General features: G+C 36.4%; 1 protein-coding gene across 1 annotated transcript; it reads right to left on the bottom strand.

The window, feature by feature from the left end:
* Positions 1-12,603: 12,603 nt before the first annotated feature.
* LOC110775050 (transcription factor ORG2-like) lies at positions 12,604-17,009 on the bottom strand. The gene is made up of 3 exons (XM_021979651.2): positions 16,613-17,009; positions 15,117-15,485; positions 12,604-13,611 (listed from the first exon to the last, which is right to left on the bottom strand). The coding sequence occupies exons 1-3, from the start codon at positions 16,946-16,948 to the stop codon at positions 13,501-13,503; spliced, it is 816 nt and encodes a 271-aa protein (XP_021835343.2). The 5' UTR covers positions 16,949-17,009; the 3' UTR covers positions 12,604-13,500.
* Between the last annotated feature and the right edge of the window lie 222 nt (positions 17,010-17,231).

The raw sequence follows: 17,231 nt of genomic DNA on the forward strand, positions 1-17,231 counted from the left end.
TTAGGATTTAATCAATGCACGAATTCCAATAGGATTAGGATTCGTTACGAACACGAGTGTTGCACGACCACGAGGAACGCACGCACCCGCGCAGGCCTTGCGGCCCACACAAGCAGACGCTGCCTCGCAGCCCACGAGCATAAGCCCGCGCGCGCCTATGGCCTTGCTGGGCCTGGCCTTGCGCTGGGCCTGGCGAGGCTGTGGCAGCTCCGTGTTTGGGCGCTTGGCTTGCTGGGCGCGGGCCTGGCTTCGTGTTGGGCCTTCGTCTAGCAAGCCTCGTCCGATGCTAATTCGTACGATGCGCTTCCGATTAAATTCCCGGTTCCGGAATTCATTTCCGATACGAACAATATTTAATATTTCCGATTCCGGAATTAATTTCCGTTTCGAACAAATATTTAATATTTCCGTTTCCGGAATTATTTTTCGATTCCGATAATATTTCCGATTCTGACAATATTTCCGTTTCCGGCAATATTTCCGATTCCGGCAATATTTCAATTTCCATTAATATTTTCCGATACGTACCATGTTTCCGTTTCGACAACATCTACGACTTGGATAATATTTATATTTCCGATACGATCCATATTTCCGTTTCCGGCAATATCATCGTTTCCGGAGTATTCATTTCTTGCTTGTGACGATCTAAGCTCCCACTGAAACCAAGATCCGTCGATTCCGAATATCCATAGATAGAGTATTTAATGCCATTAAATACTTGATCCGTTTACGTACTATTTGTGTGACCCTACGGGTTCAGTCAAGAGTAAGCTGTGGATTAATATCATTAATCCCACTTGAACTAAACGGCCTCTAGCTAGGCATTCAGCTCACTTGATCTCACTGAATTATTAACTTGTTAATTAATACTGAACCGCATTTATTAGACTTAACATTATATGCATACTTGGACCAAGGGCATTATTTCCTTCAGTCTCCCACTTGTCCTTAGGGACAAGTGTGCATTTCCTAATTCCTTTGTCGCTCGATGCTTGCTCTTGAACATAAGGTAAGAGTTGTCATCCTTATTATGTCCAGAGGTGTTTCTCGGTTTCAGAGTTCAACTGATCAAATAAACAGATAATCATAGCCTATGATTCATCCGAGCACGGCCATGCATTTTACAGTTTCTAGCTCTCCAAGTGGCCTTGTACAACTTTTAAGCATCTCATCCCGATTTATGGGAGGACAATCCCAATCTTGCGATCTTGAGATTAGACTTCGTTTGATAGGTGATTACCTGAGCGTTGCATTTATAGCCTCCTTTTACGGTGCGACGGTTGGTCAACGTCAAAGTAACCAGTTCTCAAACAAGTAATCTCAAATCACTCAGGTATTGATGATTTAGTGTCTAATAATTTTAATGAAATTTACTTATGATAGATTTTCATCTCTTACAGTAAAGGTTCATAGGTCTGTCCGATACTAGTCTTCCCAAAGTAAGTATCTATGCAAATGATTACGACATTGCCATGTCCACATAGTTCAAGAAACAGAACTACTAGTCATCTTGCATTCTAGTCGTCTAACGTTTTCTACGCGTCCATCTTTATAGAAAACTCCGACCAGGGACCATTTTCAACTTTTGACATTCAAGTTCACTTGATAGACATTTCTTAGTCACAGGACTGGTCCTGACAGTCTATCTTGAATATTTTGTCAAATTTGAAGGGACTCATCATTTAATACTAAACCAAGATTAAATGGAATATGAAAATACATTTCATATATGATAAATGTTCAACCCTAATGTTTTACAACCATGGGCCTCAAACCCATCTTTAAAACAGTTCATGGAATTCAAAGCTATGCTTGATTTCCGGTGCCACAATGCGAGTGTTGTTTCTCACTTGTTGCATAGGTTTAGTTATCATGCTTTTCCAATCTTAATATCCTTTTCATCGAATGTTCTTCGAGATATGATGATAAGATCTTTTGAGTATGTTTATTTTGTGATCTAGTCTGTCCAGCCACAAGAGTGGTTCTACGCATTTTGCAATGAAGAACTATCAAGTCAGCGGCCATGTGATCTACCCAAGTTCAGTGAAGAACTCTTAAATATAAACAACCCCTTTTTTTATTGCTTCTTAGGCAATGATTACTTTTACTTCAACTGTCTAGGTTGCTAGTGATGCTTTATTTGGATTTACTTATCCAAGCAGTCCATAGATATGTGGAAGACTTTCCATCTTTATCTTAGAACATAGAAATTAATATTTAATTTCACACGCAACAACTCATGGTCTCCGATCCATGTTTCCATTTCAAAACACGATGCTCTATAGCTTGTCCTTGTCAATGGTTAACTCCAAAGGAATCTTGCTTGATCCTTTGCCATTGTTTATGCGTGTAGCATCAATATTTAGCATATCTTTATTTCCTTGAATCAAGAACTATTCCTATGTACCTTTTCAAGTACCATAAGTTTTTCTCGATCTCAATCTAGTTGATCTTCACTTAGATCAATAGAGATTGGTATATGTTCGTCATGCCTAAAGCCATACGATACATTTTTGGCGATCCTTATATTATATACATATATGATAAATTCTTTTGCAGAATTATTCTCAATTGAATTCTATTGATGTAACTTTAGCTCATCTAGTTTCAGTAGATACTAAATCCAGCTAAATTCTTTGACATATAATATAGGTTAAGAATCTCATTAGATTCTCTAATGTTTAACTTAGTAAATGCTTATACATAGTCCAAACATTCTTTACTTAGATTTATTCACATGGGTCGAATATCTCCAATGGAGTCTTTCGTGTTTGATTTAGTAAATGTCATTACTTAATCTAAAACAATATCATAAGATATTTGTAAGTAGATCTTAGTACCCATTATGCACTAAGTTTCGCCTTGGTCCATTATTGATGAATAATTTCAAATCTAAGTTATTAGCATTTGAATGTTATTTCACAATAGAGAGATATGTGTGTGATACACATAGGACCAATTAAGTTTTATGTACTCCCACTAAACTTCTTATATATCTATAAGAATTATGTGCATTTTATGAAACTAAAATACTTATTAGCTTCCCTAAAATACATTTCTAATTCCCAATTGCTTGCTTAAATCTATACTTTGATTTCATAAGCTAGCTTTCCTTTTCAAGCATTTATTTGGATCCACAAATCCTATGACATACTATGTACATAGTTTATTCCAACATTTGATTGAGGAATTGTTTTGTCATCCAATTGCCATATGTACCAATATGCAATTATTGCTTGATTTATAGACTTAAGCATTACGATTATGCATGAGGTTTCAACACAATCCACGCTGTGAATTAGCTTGTAACCTTTAGCAACTAATCTAGCTTTGTGTGTGAACACAATTTCATGTTTGATGGTTTTTATCCTTAAAACAAACTTGCAACCAATAGGTGTGAAACTATTCTAGTAAATCAACAAAATTTCAATTTTGTCATCAAAACATTGAGTATGTTTTATGGCCTCTAACCATTTAAAACATTTGAGTCTATATATGGCCTCTAACCTTTTAGGGAATCTGGTTTTTGTCATAGCTTTCTTACAAGTCACAAACTCATTAATCTACATGATAATAGTTTGACTGCAAGTTGTAGGTTTCTTCACTATCTAATAAAGAATCGCATAGCTTCAGTGACATGAACTCCATGTTTCTTCACTATCTAATAGAAGAATCTCATAGTTTCAGTGACTTGAACTCTATGCCTACATGGGTATAGAACATCAAACAATAGAATATCAATAGCCACTTTGAATATTCCGTTCTCCTTGAAGCACTTGTAAAGTCTTCTAAGAGATGTCTATTCTTAAAAGCCACTTCTAAAGTTCTTAAAGAATACGTGTTCGGATTTTCTGAAGAACTTCGAAAAGCCTCCGGAATGTCCGTTTATGTTTGTTGTTCGCCTCGAAGACTTTCGAGGTCTATTTTCTCCCACTTGTCATTTTGGAAACGAATCTCCAAAAGGACATTATTTCGAGCAAACAAACATTATGTTCTCAAAAATTCGTGGTAGAAATAATACCCTTGTGTCTCATTTGAATAAATCACAATGAAACATATATCTAGTCTTGGGCCTTAGTTTGTTGAATAACAAACACTAAGCTCCCACTGAGTTTAGCAACTCTTTAGATATATTATATATTATTGAAAAGATATTCTGAAATTACTTTTCAATAGCTTTGACGAATTTGGTTTAGTTTGGTGGTAGTTGAGCATTTTGTTTTAGAAATTATAGGAAAAATCTTTATGATTCATCATTGATCGAATCAAGCACTTAATTGACTTCGATCATTCCAACTGAGATATACCATATCTTATGGAGCTAGATCGTGAAATTACAACTCACAATCATTGATGATCATTCTTGGTATAAGTAATTATCAACATGATCTAACCTAGATCTTTATGATTTCTTGCCAAGTGGATTTTATACTTCTGAATCTTTGAACTAGCCAAACAGATTCAACTTATATCATATTTGAGTAAATAAACCTATATTCACTCAAATCCATGTGAAATAATAAAGTCATAAAATCTTTCTTTAGCTTTGAACTCTATTGTCTAGGCGTTCTAACAATAGTTCATATCTTTTGTTACCTTCAATAAGTAAGACTAGCTTGTCTTGAATGATCTAGAAATCAATCAACTTTCAAAAGTCCATTAAAATAGAGCTTATGAACATGATCTAACCTAGAACTTGTTGATATGGTCTAAGCAACAATGCCCAAGATTAGTGGAACTCAAACCAAGGGTTTGATTTGAACCTAGTAAAGTTTTTATTGTTAAAGAGTTGTTTGTTTTAACCAAGCATATTGACTCAACCCGTAAATGACTATTTCATTCAAATAAACAAACAAACAAACATTGTTTTTGTTCTTCTGAATGTGAGTCTTTCTGTGTTTGAAAACAGAAATTTAGGTATGCTGATTGTGGAACAAAATAGCCATTAAGTTCCAGCCTTTGAAAGGACTTAAAACAAACTAGATGACCCTACAACTAATGTAGCATTGCCATGCTTCATTTCCCACTTGTAGGCCATTAGTGTAGCCTAGCTTCCATTGTTTGAGTTATTACCGAAGTAAGAACCTCAAGCGGTATATGATACCAACGAAGTTTGATTGCTAGGTCACTTCTCTTTATTCATAAACTTATAGGTAGAAACGGAATCGTAAATTCCTTTCGTTTGTTCCTTGTTTTTCCCATTTCTTGTACCCTTTCTAATAGCCTTAAGAATTGAATTCTCTAGTGTTGACTTTTATACTTTGTTTAGACATGTCCAATGTTACTCCAACAAAGTTCTTACCATTTATGTTGAATATTCTGTTTCAACTAGATGATCTTACCAGAAGCTTCTAAAGTTCTCTAAGCATCGATCTATTCGAATGTCTAGGGACTAGACTCATTCGAGAATGAAATGGAAAAAGATTTTAGGTTGTTAACCATTGGTAAAGCTGAGCGTTTAAACTCGATGCTTTATGATCTCAAAACTACATTGTATTTTGAATTCACAAGCACCAATTGGTTTGCCATTCGATTTTGATACTCGAAAACAACCATAAAAGTCGCTAAAAGAAACGTACATTTTAAATTGCTCATTTTCTCTGATTTCCGTGAATCATTCTTGGATTCACTACCAATCGAGGAAATTTACTGTTACCTTTCTAAAAGGATTTACTGCAGTGCAAGATATTAAATTATAAACAATAATTAAAACATACATTGAAGCATGCAAAGTCTAAACATTTATCATGAATAATAACTTGAAAATTAAAGCAATCATGCAATTCAAACAAGTTATTAGCATTTTATTCGAATTTATTGTTCCGGCAGGTGTGAATAAAATGATTCCAAGACCCTAAAACCATTGAAGAATTAAGCACATTATGTATTTTGACTCAATTCTAAAACATTTTAGGTAAGAAAAAGCCTTTTGCTAATAGTCTAGAAACTACTCTTGGTTGATAGGTACGTCTAAGAACTTATTAGGTAAACCTATCGATTTTGCCACGACATAAAAGGACTCCTTACTTATATCGTTGAGTTTCACCAAAACTAACATGTACTCACAATTATTTGTGTACCTTACCCCTTTAGTATCGATAAGTAACACCTCGCTATGGCGGAAAACTATTACTAAGATCGATGTAAAGGATATCCAAGTAAGTGTTATTTTGGCATGGCACCTTTTAACTCAATTTTTAAGTTTGGAACTTAAGGCTCTTACTATGCTGGTTAGATTTTAAGTGAACTAAAATCCTTAATCATGCAACATAATCAAGCCACAATCTCATGCATATTTAAGACATATTTAAAAGCAATAAATAACTTAAAGAATGCATAAGATAATTGTGATCTAGTATGGCCCGACTTCATCTTGAAGCTTCAACTTCAAAGTCCGTCTTGAAAATGGATTGGAAACTCCGTCTTGAATTTCACTGTGGGAGGCGCCATTTTCTTCAAATAGGATAAGCTATAATTAAACTAATTACAACTATTTGATGGTACGCAGACCATATTTGAATTGAGAAACAAATTTGGTGCTTTAGACCAATTACATTCAAATTATTGGTACACAGACCATATTTTCTATCCTATTTGGGCCATACTAGTCACTTTATAACCTGCAAAACAGTACATATACAATATATACCATTCACCCATTCATTATCATGAATGGCCCACATAGATGGTTAGTAAAAACACATTGTATGCATCACATAAATATTTGCAGCAATTAATCAAGGGCACCAATAATCTACCAATTATTCAGTCCTTATTAATTATAATTACGTTGTTTAACCTTAAAGGATTTGTAGACCTAATCAAGAGTTTATGACTAAAAATGCTCCCACTTAAACCAATAACTTTATATGCTTTACTAATTTTAAACATAAAAATTTATTTCTAGTCTAACCGGAAACATACAAGTTTAATTAAAATTTAAAGCTCATATAAAATTATAATCGAATCCATTAATTTAATTTATTTCAGTTGAATTAAACGAATTTAAATTAATTCAAGGTTTAATTTTAGTAAAATAATTAGTATAAATTAAAATTTATAATAATTATAATAATCAAAATTAAATCGCGAGAAAACAATTTAAATTATTAATTTTAATGTTAATTAAAATTATTTCCGAACTGAAAAATTCAAATTAAAATTTAAAACGAACCAATCGGGTCAAGACAAGGCCATGGGCTTGCGCCCATACCTCGTCAAGTCCAACAAGCAACAAACCCCTTGTCACTCGATTGATCGTACCGCAAAGCCCAAGCAACAACACACCAATGCGTCAGGCCCAGCGAGCCACGCTTGCGCGCAGCCCACTCGCCCATCGCCTTGGCGCGCTGCTGGGCAACGCTTGCTGGACAGGCCAGCAAACGCTGCCCGCGTGCACGTTGTGCTGCGCTTGTCGCTGCCTTGGCTACTGCCTTGGCGTGCTGCTGAGCGAGGCAACGCATGTGTGGCGCAGCATCCATCGCTGCCCACGCGTGCTTGCCTTGCTCGCCCGTTGCCCCATCGCCCACACGCGTAGTACACGCCCCTTAGGCGCACAGCCTTTCGCATGCCACGCTCGTTGCTCGATGCATTCGTACCGCACGGGCGACGAGCTCCCTTGCTCGTCATCTCGTGCTCGAACTATACAACACCCCTTAAGGGTAACACGTAGCGTCCTTTGCTTTGTGCGTGCAACTTTTATGAGCGAATTATATAAAAATTAAAAAAATTTAATTTAAAATTAACGACAAATAAATAAATCATATTAGTTTCATAATTTTAGGGCGAAAAATCAAAAATTTATTAATCAATTAATTTCCGATTAACATGGATTCAAATCTAGGTCATCAAAATTAAAATTTAACATAAATGAACAATTTTTATGGTGGATTTTAATCATGGATACCTAATTAAATTATTAATTAATTATGAAAAACAAACCAATTCTAAACTATTCGAATTTCAACAAATTAATCATAATTACAAATTAGGTTGTATAATTAACAAGTCTAGGCATTCATAATTGTTAAACATATACTGTAGGTCAATCAAAAACTCAAAATTAATCAGCAAGAATCGCAAATACTTAATTTAACATCTTAAATTTACAAACTTTTGCGTTCGAAAAACTAAAACCTCCGAAAAGTCATAGTTAGGCTTCGAATATGGGAATTCTGCGTTCGGCCGAAAAATATATTTTTTGTCAAAATTTTAGAATGCCTTTTACATGCGGAATTGACACAAAAATCACTCGATTTGGATGAGTAACGAAGAAACTGCCGAAAAACTGCGTACATATAATTAAATAAACGCAATTTGCAATTAATTACGAAAATTAATCACCCCTTTAATTCTTTGCAAATTTGTAAAATTTAACCATGTTCATGCAATTTAGATTATGAAAATAATAAGAGGCTCTGATACCACTGTTAGATTATGATAAATATGAATAAACATAAATCATGCGGAAAAACCATAAAGCCAGGAAACATATTATTTACACATAATCATTTAGCATAATTCAGATGCATACACTTTGTAGCGTGCCCTCCCTAGCTGCGCCCGAACCGAACAACAACAAGTCTTTAGGACTCCAAGTGTCGTCCCTCCGTAGATAGTCCACAGCACGTCCGGATCCGCCTTAAGCTTGACCAACTAGAATCGCCCTTAAGGTTGCTAGAATTTTCGGCTATTTGGGTTGCAAGTGTTTGGCTGATTTTTGCTTGAAAATCTTACCTTTTGAATACTTCAAATCTCTATGTAAATATGTGACCCTAGGCACCTATTTATAAAGTTTATGGAAAGGAATTATAATCCTACTAGGATATGGATTTAATATTTCCGATTCCGGAATTAATTTCCGTTTCGAACAAATATTTAATATTTCCGTTTCCGGAATTATTTTCCGATTCCGATAATATTTCCGATTCTGACAATATTTCCGTTTCCGGCAATATTTCCGATTCCGGAAATATTTCCATTTCCATTAATATTTTCCGATACGTACCATGTTTCCGTTTCCGGCAACATCTACGACTTGGATAATATTTATATTTCCGATACGATCCATATTTCCGTTTCCGGCAATATCATCGTTTCTGGAGTATTCATTTCTTGCTTGTGACGATCTTAGCTCCCACTGAAACCAAGATCCGTCGATTCCGAATATCCATAGGTAGAGTATTTAATGCCATTAAATACTTGATCCGTTTACGTACTATTTGTGTGACCCTACGGGTTCAGTCAAGAGTAAGCTGTGGATTAATATCATTAATTCCACTTGAACTGAAGCGGCCTCTAGCTAGGCATTCAGCTCACTTTATCTCACTGAATTATTAACTTGTTAATTAATACTGAACCGCATTTATTATACTTAACATTATATGCATACTTGGACCAAGGGCATTATTTCCTTCAACTAGTGGGGCTTCCTCCTGCTTGGCTTTCTTGGTTGGAGGTTAGGGAATGCTTGGCCCCCTTTTGAGGCTAGTGACATAACATCTTCGACCCACTTGTTGATCTCCAAAGATCTTCCCCACCGTTCCATCTTCCAACTCAAACTGCATGAGAAGTTGGTACACAGAGATTGCGGCTTTTACTTTGTTTAGTAGAGGTCGCCCTAAGATGATGTTGTAGGGTAGGGAGATGTCAAAGATAAGAAAGTCTACCAACAGTCGCCTCCCTTTGTTCTTAGGACCCAGCCTGACAGGTAGCTTGATAGTGCCTTGAGGGTGAACGGCTTGACCTCCAAACCCAAAGTGGGGCTGAGTGATGCCATCAGACCATCTTTGGAATACTTGAGCCCTTCTAGGCACTTCAGAGTGATGATGTCGGCGGATGACCCACTATCCACCAATACTCGCCCGACCGTTGAATTGGCTACTTTCACCTCAGTGACTAAGGGATCGTCATGTGACTCTTGAATTGGGCGGCCACTGTTCCCGCCAAATGTCATTACTGGGGCTGTTTGTGAAGCCGAGGATACTTCAAAACTTGATGTTCGAGTGCCCACAAGATATCTTTTGCTTTGCTGACAGACCCGCCTGTTGTTAGGCCTCCAACTATCACCCCAATGTAGTCCCCTGTATCCTCACTAGCGGATTCCTTTTCCTTGGCTTTTCCTTTCGGGGGAGTATTTTTCCTTAAGTAATCATTCAGCTTGCCTTCGTCGGCCAAGTGATCCACTGCCCTTTTCAGCTCCCTACAGTTCTTTGTGATGTGCCCGCATTCATGGTGGAACTCGCGCCATAGCGACTTATCTCGCTTTGCCTCGGGCGTTCGTATTGTACGTGGCTTAGGGAGGATGTATTTTCCTTTGATATCAAGGTAAATTTCCCGCCTGTTGCGGTTGTACCTCGGATCTTCACCATGGTCATCAGCTACAACTAACCTTTTGAGGGAGGGTTGTGCTTGGTCAGGGCTGCCATTTTCTTTTTGCTTCTTGTCCGATCTTGAGGTCTCTCCCAATTTGGCTTTTTCTTTTTCCTGGTGCTACGCTCACCACCCCAACTGATCTTACAGATGTTTGTAGCTTGTATGTGCATTTGGGCTTTTTTCATGGCTTCTTCGAGGTTAGACACCCCGGACTTGATCAACTCGGATTTGAATTCATCTAGCTGAAGGCCTGCCAAGAGGGCTGCGAACTTGGTTTCGTCCTTAAGATTGTGTATCTTTAGGACTTCTTCATTGAATCTCTTAATATAATTGCGAAGGGTCTTCGTTTCTCCGTGTCTGACTGCCATTAAGTTGACACTTGTCTTTTGGTGCCTCCGACCCGCCGCGAATTGGCTGATGAAAACCTTTTCAAGCTCACTGTAGCTCCTGATGCTTCCCTTTGGCACGTGCTTGTTGAACCAGATAAGGGCCAGACCCTTCAAGGTGGTAGGGAAGTATCTGCACCAAGTAGCTCCACACCCGGTCTGGACGTTCATTTGGGCCGCATAGGCAGCCATGTGCTCTTCTAGGTCAGTAGTTCCATCAAAAGTTTCGATGGTAGGGACCTTCACTATGTCCCGGAGGGGGGTGTTCATTATTTCTTGGGAGAAGGGAGTGAGAGCCTCTTGCAATGATGATGTATGCATGTGCCTATCAGTTTTTGGTGGAGGGGAGCCCCATCTTCCTCTTGGGAAGACATGCCTGCCTCTACTCTTTAGGAGAGGCGAGTATGTTCTCTCATGGCGTGGAGGGCTCCTTCCTATTCTTGAGGGTGAGCGGGGCCTAGGGCGATGAGAGGATGAATTAGCCCCTGGCCGTTGATCGGGGAGTGAGACCCTTGTCCTGGGGGAATGGCCTCTAGCCCGGCTATGGGGTGAGTGACGTCTCCTTGTGGGAGAAGGTGAGTGCCTCTTGAGAGATGTCCTTCGGGAGCTGACCTCGATTGGTTCGACCTGCTTTGAAGGCGTTGGGTGGTCTCGTGCGTAGGCAGTAGTCTTAGCACTAAAGGGGGGTAGACCTCGGATGATCCTATCATTCCTGATGGCTTCTCTGGCTTGTTCGAGGCGCCTCCTGTGCAAGGGGTCTCGAGCATCAAGGTCTCCTCTGTGCGGCTGTCCCTCTTCAATTACCCGGCGTGCATCTTGACTGGCTCTTGGTTGGTGAGGGCGAGGTTGTGCCACACCCCTGTCACCTAGCCTGTCCATCACACTTTGAGGTTGTGCCATGTGGATGGTATGAGATGATGTGCTCACCCTTGAGCTGATAGGGTGGCTTGGCTGTTTCCTTGAAGGTCCCTCTCCCATTCCTTGGAGGTTGTGGATGTCCTCATTGACTTGAGCGGCTAAATTCTCTAGATCCTTTTTGGTGACCAAGTTCTCAGGGTGACCTTCGACATGGGGATGTTGGGTCTCATAGTCCTGATCACCATCGTGATCATCTCCGTTCAACGGAGTAGGAATCAACACCTAATTGGGATGGGACTCTGATCGATGAGAGGAGTAGTGTTGCCTGGTTCGTCGAGTATTAACCATGGCTTGTAGTTGACTTCCCCACAGACGACGCCAACTGTTTCTGTGAAGAAATTGCTAAGTGTGAAAATAGGGGAAGTCTCGTCAACCAGGGCTGTAGTTTTCCTCCAATCGGCTGTTGTTTTTCTACAAAGTGGCAAACGTAAACTGGCTCGGGTGTTTCTCGAGAAAACCCTCTCCGACGCTCAAGTCAAGTCTAGTTAGAGAGAGAAAGTAGTGAGAGGGTCAGTGTGAGAATAATTGCATACCTCAGTAATGATTAAGTGAGACATATTTATAGTAATGCAGGATGGCATTATTAGTAAATATAGGCAAATGTAGGGGTATGAAATCTTGGGCCTGTAGGAGGCTAAGATATGGGCCCCGAGATTATGGTTTGGGCTCATTAAGGGGTTTGTGTTTGAGGGTACTTTGGTAATTTCCCTTAAAAAGGTATTTTAATAATTCAAGTAAAAATATGGGTCCCACAGGAGGACTGAATAGTTTCAATAAGCGTACATGAATTCTATTAAGTTTAGATATATAACTACGTTAATATAATGCACTCTTGATGTGAATTTCTTATTCGATCACACCTAAATTATTCAACGCAAAAAACACTAACTCAAAAGTTACTTCAATTATATAAGGTTGTTCTTTAATTAAAACAAATTTTATGAAATAATCACATTAATAGTGTAACTTTTATCAAATTTTTGGTGCAAATGAGTTGTAGGAGGCATTATAAATTACAAATAGGAGAAAAGGATTCAATTTAAATATGTGACGACCTAAAATTAATATCAATAACTAAAAAGATTTTTTGTCAAAAAGGACCTTTTATAAACGTTTTTTTGTGAGAAATGACCTTTTATGACGAAAGTGGTGAAATGGGACCTAAAACATAAAAAATCTTGTTGACTGGGACCTTTTGCCGGTTTCTTGGAGTTGACCCAAGATTCCGGCAACGACTTTGACACGTAGCAACCGGAGAAGGCCACGTGTCCATTTAATGATAAAAATTAAAAATTTGCCCCAAAACAATTTTTTTTCCCCCAAAAATAATTTTTTTTTTTTTGCCCAAAATCGATATTTTTTTTCGTCCCAAATGGAAATTTTTTTCCGCCCCAAATCGATTTTTTTTATTTTTGGCCCCAAGTCGAATTTTTTTTTTGCCCCAAATCGAATTTCTTTTTTGCCCCAAATCGATTTTTTTTCTTTCCCCGAATCGATTTTTTTTTTTTGCCCCAATTTTCCCTCCAAAATCCCAACTGCCTTAAAGTTCGTCACTGTAATAGCCTGCCACGAATTGTTATTCATACCCACACGAATCAGATTTGCTATTTTTTCCCCTCAAATTCCTCCTCAATTGTTCTAATTTTGCATCGAAAAAATTAGGGTTTTTCGCAAAATTAGGGCAAAAAATATCGATTTGGGGCAAAAAAAAAATCGATTTGAGGCGAAAAAAAATATCGTTTATAAAAGGTCCTTTTTATCAAAAAAATCCTAACTAAAATTTACATATGTTTGTTTGTAGGTTAGTTATAACCTTCAACTATAAGATGTACAACTGCTGCTTCTGCTTCAGCTTCAGCTTCGGCTTCTGAATCAACGATAACAACTCCTCATTCAACTTTTCGTAGTTTATAACATTCATTCCTTCCATCTGTTTGACGTATTAACGCCATACATAAAAATATAAATTAAGCTTATGTGAATATGCGTACAAAAATTTCGCATAGTAAGTCTCGAACACGAGATCAACAATATGTAAGGCAGAAGTCTTATCATATTAACCAACTATTTGTAATGCTTTTTACTCCACGTAAATATGTAACTTCAAATAAATAATGAATGTTTATTACGAAGTACTATATACTAACTTGTACAATTATTTTATACTTTCACTATAGCTAGATGTTGATGGACAAAATATTTTAATTTGATACCAAATAATTTTGAAGTGGAGAAAATAGTTCAAAGTAACAATTATTCATGCTAAAATCAAATTATATAATTCAAAGTAAAAATTAGGACATCGCCCGGACTACACACTAATTATTATCTAAAATCTAGCTAGAATTAAATATTACGTACTACATAGTACGGAATACTTGTTAACATATTTGACAACTAATATTCTCTTAATGAAATCATGACCACTACTTAGCACCTAATTTTACTCTCTAATCAGTTTAAAATATCCTATTTTATTTATGGATTCGGTACGAACACAATTTTTGTCTCCCTCATGTAACAAATTTCAAGTTATCATTGGATGATTGATCCACTTGATATTTTGTTTTCTAACATAGTCACATCAAATCTTGGTTATTCTAGAGATTAAAATTATAATATTGTGTGTTACATAATTATCATATAATTAAAATTTTACTTCCTTATTTAGTAGTTTATTGACCTTGGTACTATTATGTGTCGAACAAAGAACGGCCTAAATAATAAATATTACTCCGTATACTTGGTCTTTTAGTCTTCTGGCTAGGTTTTTGTCTCTTCTCCTCAGCATGTATTTCAAAATAATGAATAGGAAGTATTAATAAACAAAAATTAAACTAAATTTAATTAGAGTAACAACAATGTACCCCGTACAAAAAGTATATACATAAAAGATTTGAAGTTTTGTTGAGAATCTTGATTATTCACCCTTTCTCTATTTTTTATGGGTTGGATCAACGTGAAGTGGATTGTTTGTGACTAAATTGGACACAAGTCACCCATTACAACATTTTTTAATATCAATAAAAAAAGTATATCAATACGAATAACGCATATGACTTTTATTGGTACTAGTACTTAATTAGTAGTGTATAGGTAGACCAATACATACCACATTGATCAGTACCAATGCCACAGTGATTAGTACGTACCAATACTAAATTAATGAGTACCAATATGAGTCACTTACGCCTATTTGAACACAAACCGCTTTTGATATATAATTCCTCTAAATCAAGCCCTAAGTCGTAAAATTTACTCGCGTAAAAATTCGAATTGTATCAAAAATCGAACTAAAATAATAAATCAAATATAAACATTAAGACGAACATCATGCACATGCACATTTGTCACACACCATTAGTTACATTCTTATAAATAACTACCCCGTACTACGTACTATATAATAACAAGGCAGAAAATCAGAAAACGTACCGATAAATGTATGTTATAGAAAGTCCATCCTCCAAAGGATTGGAAAGAAGTAACATCAACAAGAAGATAACCATCCTCCTCAAGTAGTAAAAGCACCTCACAAATTGATATTCTTTCAAAGGTTGATATTTGAATTACCATATCCTTGTCACTCAATTTATTTACAGAAATCGAAAACGTTGATAAGTTCTCCTTCGTTGTGTCTATTTTCGGCTTTTCCTCTTGGATAATTTCCCCTGCATTTCCTTGTAACACCGTCATTTCTGATAAGAGCTTTTCTTTCATATGAGTTAGATCCTTCACTTCTTGTTCTAGCTCTGGTATATACTTCAGCACCCGTGCCACCGTCGCAGGAATGCTTAACCTTCTCTGTATTCATTAATTTAATACGATTATTGTTTATTACGTACTACCTCCGTTTCAAAAAGATTTTTACAGTTACTATTTGCATGGATTCCGGTGCAATGTTTGACCGTTAATATATCCAATTTTATATGGCAAAAATTATAAAAAATTGATATTTATAAAATACATTTAGAGATGAATCTAACAAGATATCTCATGATAATTTTTGATAGATATGATAGTGAGAATTTATGGTCAAAGTTTTGATTATTAGACACATTTTTCAAAGCGTAAAGATCTTTTTGAAACGGAGATAGTAGTAATTAAGTTAAAAAATACGTAGTACAACTTAATTAAGAATGCTATCAGTATGGTTTTTGTTTTTTCATGCGAGTGAATTGTAAGGACAGTACAAATTATGAATAGAGGTGGAAAATTCGGACCTAAAATCTATCATATACAAGCCTTTAGTGTATCGTTAGGCTAACATATCATTGACAGGGTTACCAATATGATGAGTAATATTGTTGTTATATTAAGCACACTTAAATATGTTATCCACAATGTCTAATACTAATGTTCATACAAAAATAAACGTAAAGTCAATTTAATAATCACAAGTATATGAAGAATAAAAATACGTACGATTATTGATCGATATGGATGTTTTATTTACAATTTGATTTGTTTTTGTTTTTTTTACTAGATCTTTTAAACCCTATGAAATAACATGCATTAAATGGACTTTATCCACACTAAATTTATTGTGTACTATGCCCAAAAAAATTAACAACTTGATTTTAATTTATTTTGACGTGTTTATTAGAATTATTATGAAAAAGTATCAAAATTGTGTCGTTAATACATGTTGTGATTGAACAATTAAAAGTTAACAACTTCATTCTAATATATACATTACTGTTTAATTTATTATAGTCACTACGTGAACAATTAAGAGCACTTATATGTCAATAATGTGCTAGAACAAACGGTTGACTTTGAGTCTACAATAATATTATTGTGGACACTAAAATAATCCAATAAATAAGATGACTCGTGTCTCATAGCGCGCTTAAACTCACTATGAATCGAATGAAAGTGTGACCCAAAATACAAAAGTAAGGAACGAATTGAAGGGAGTATATACGTACCATTTGATCAGTAGCAGGAAGCAAATCACGTAGAGAGGAATACAAGACATTGATTTTCTTCCTCCGATCCCTTTCACTAGCGTTATGATTAGTTTTTCTCGCCGCCGTGATTGTCGTTATGGCGGCACCAAATTGATCTGCCGAACTTGTACTTTGCGGCGACTTGCTTTGCTTGAGCTTAAGGTTAACATGATCGTTATTGTCATCTTCAGCTTGAGACAACAAATAATTGTGTAGAAAAATGGCGTCTAAGTTTAGATAGTTATCAATGGCTTCATTATCTATCCCTAATTCTATAGGGTAATCGAATGCTAAAGTGGGTACAAAAGGACACATAATTGCTATTGTATTTTTGGAGATTTTTTTTTGTGCTGGTTTCTTGGGTTGATTCTTTGTAAGTGGCATATGTCTTTATATAAATACACTATTCATATGGAGTGGTAGTTTATATTCTGCAATTTGTATCTCATTTGTGTGTCACTTTCGTATACGGTTGCTATTTACTCCCTCCATCCCTTAATATTCGCACCGATTTGACTGGTGCGGAATTTAAGACACTTGAATTCACTTAATAATTTAATACTTCCTCCGTTCCTAAATAGTTGCACCGTTTTGACTT

Source organism: Spinacia oleracea, chromosome 1, assembly GCF_020520425.1.
Source record: "Spinacia oleracea cultivar Varoflay chromosome 1, BTI_SOV_V1, whole genome shotgun sequence".
Taxonomy (NCBI): Eukaryota; Viridiplantae; Streptophyta; class Magnoliopsida; order Caryophyllales; family Amaranthaceae; genus Spinacia; species Spinacia oleracea.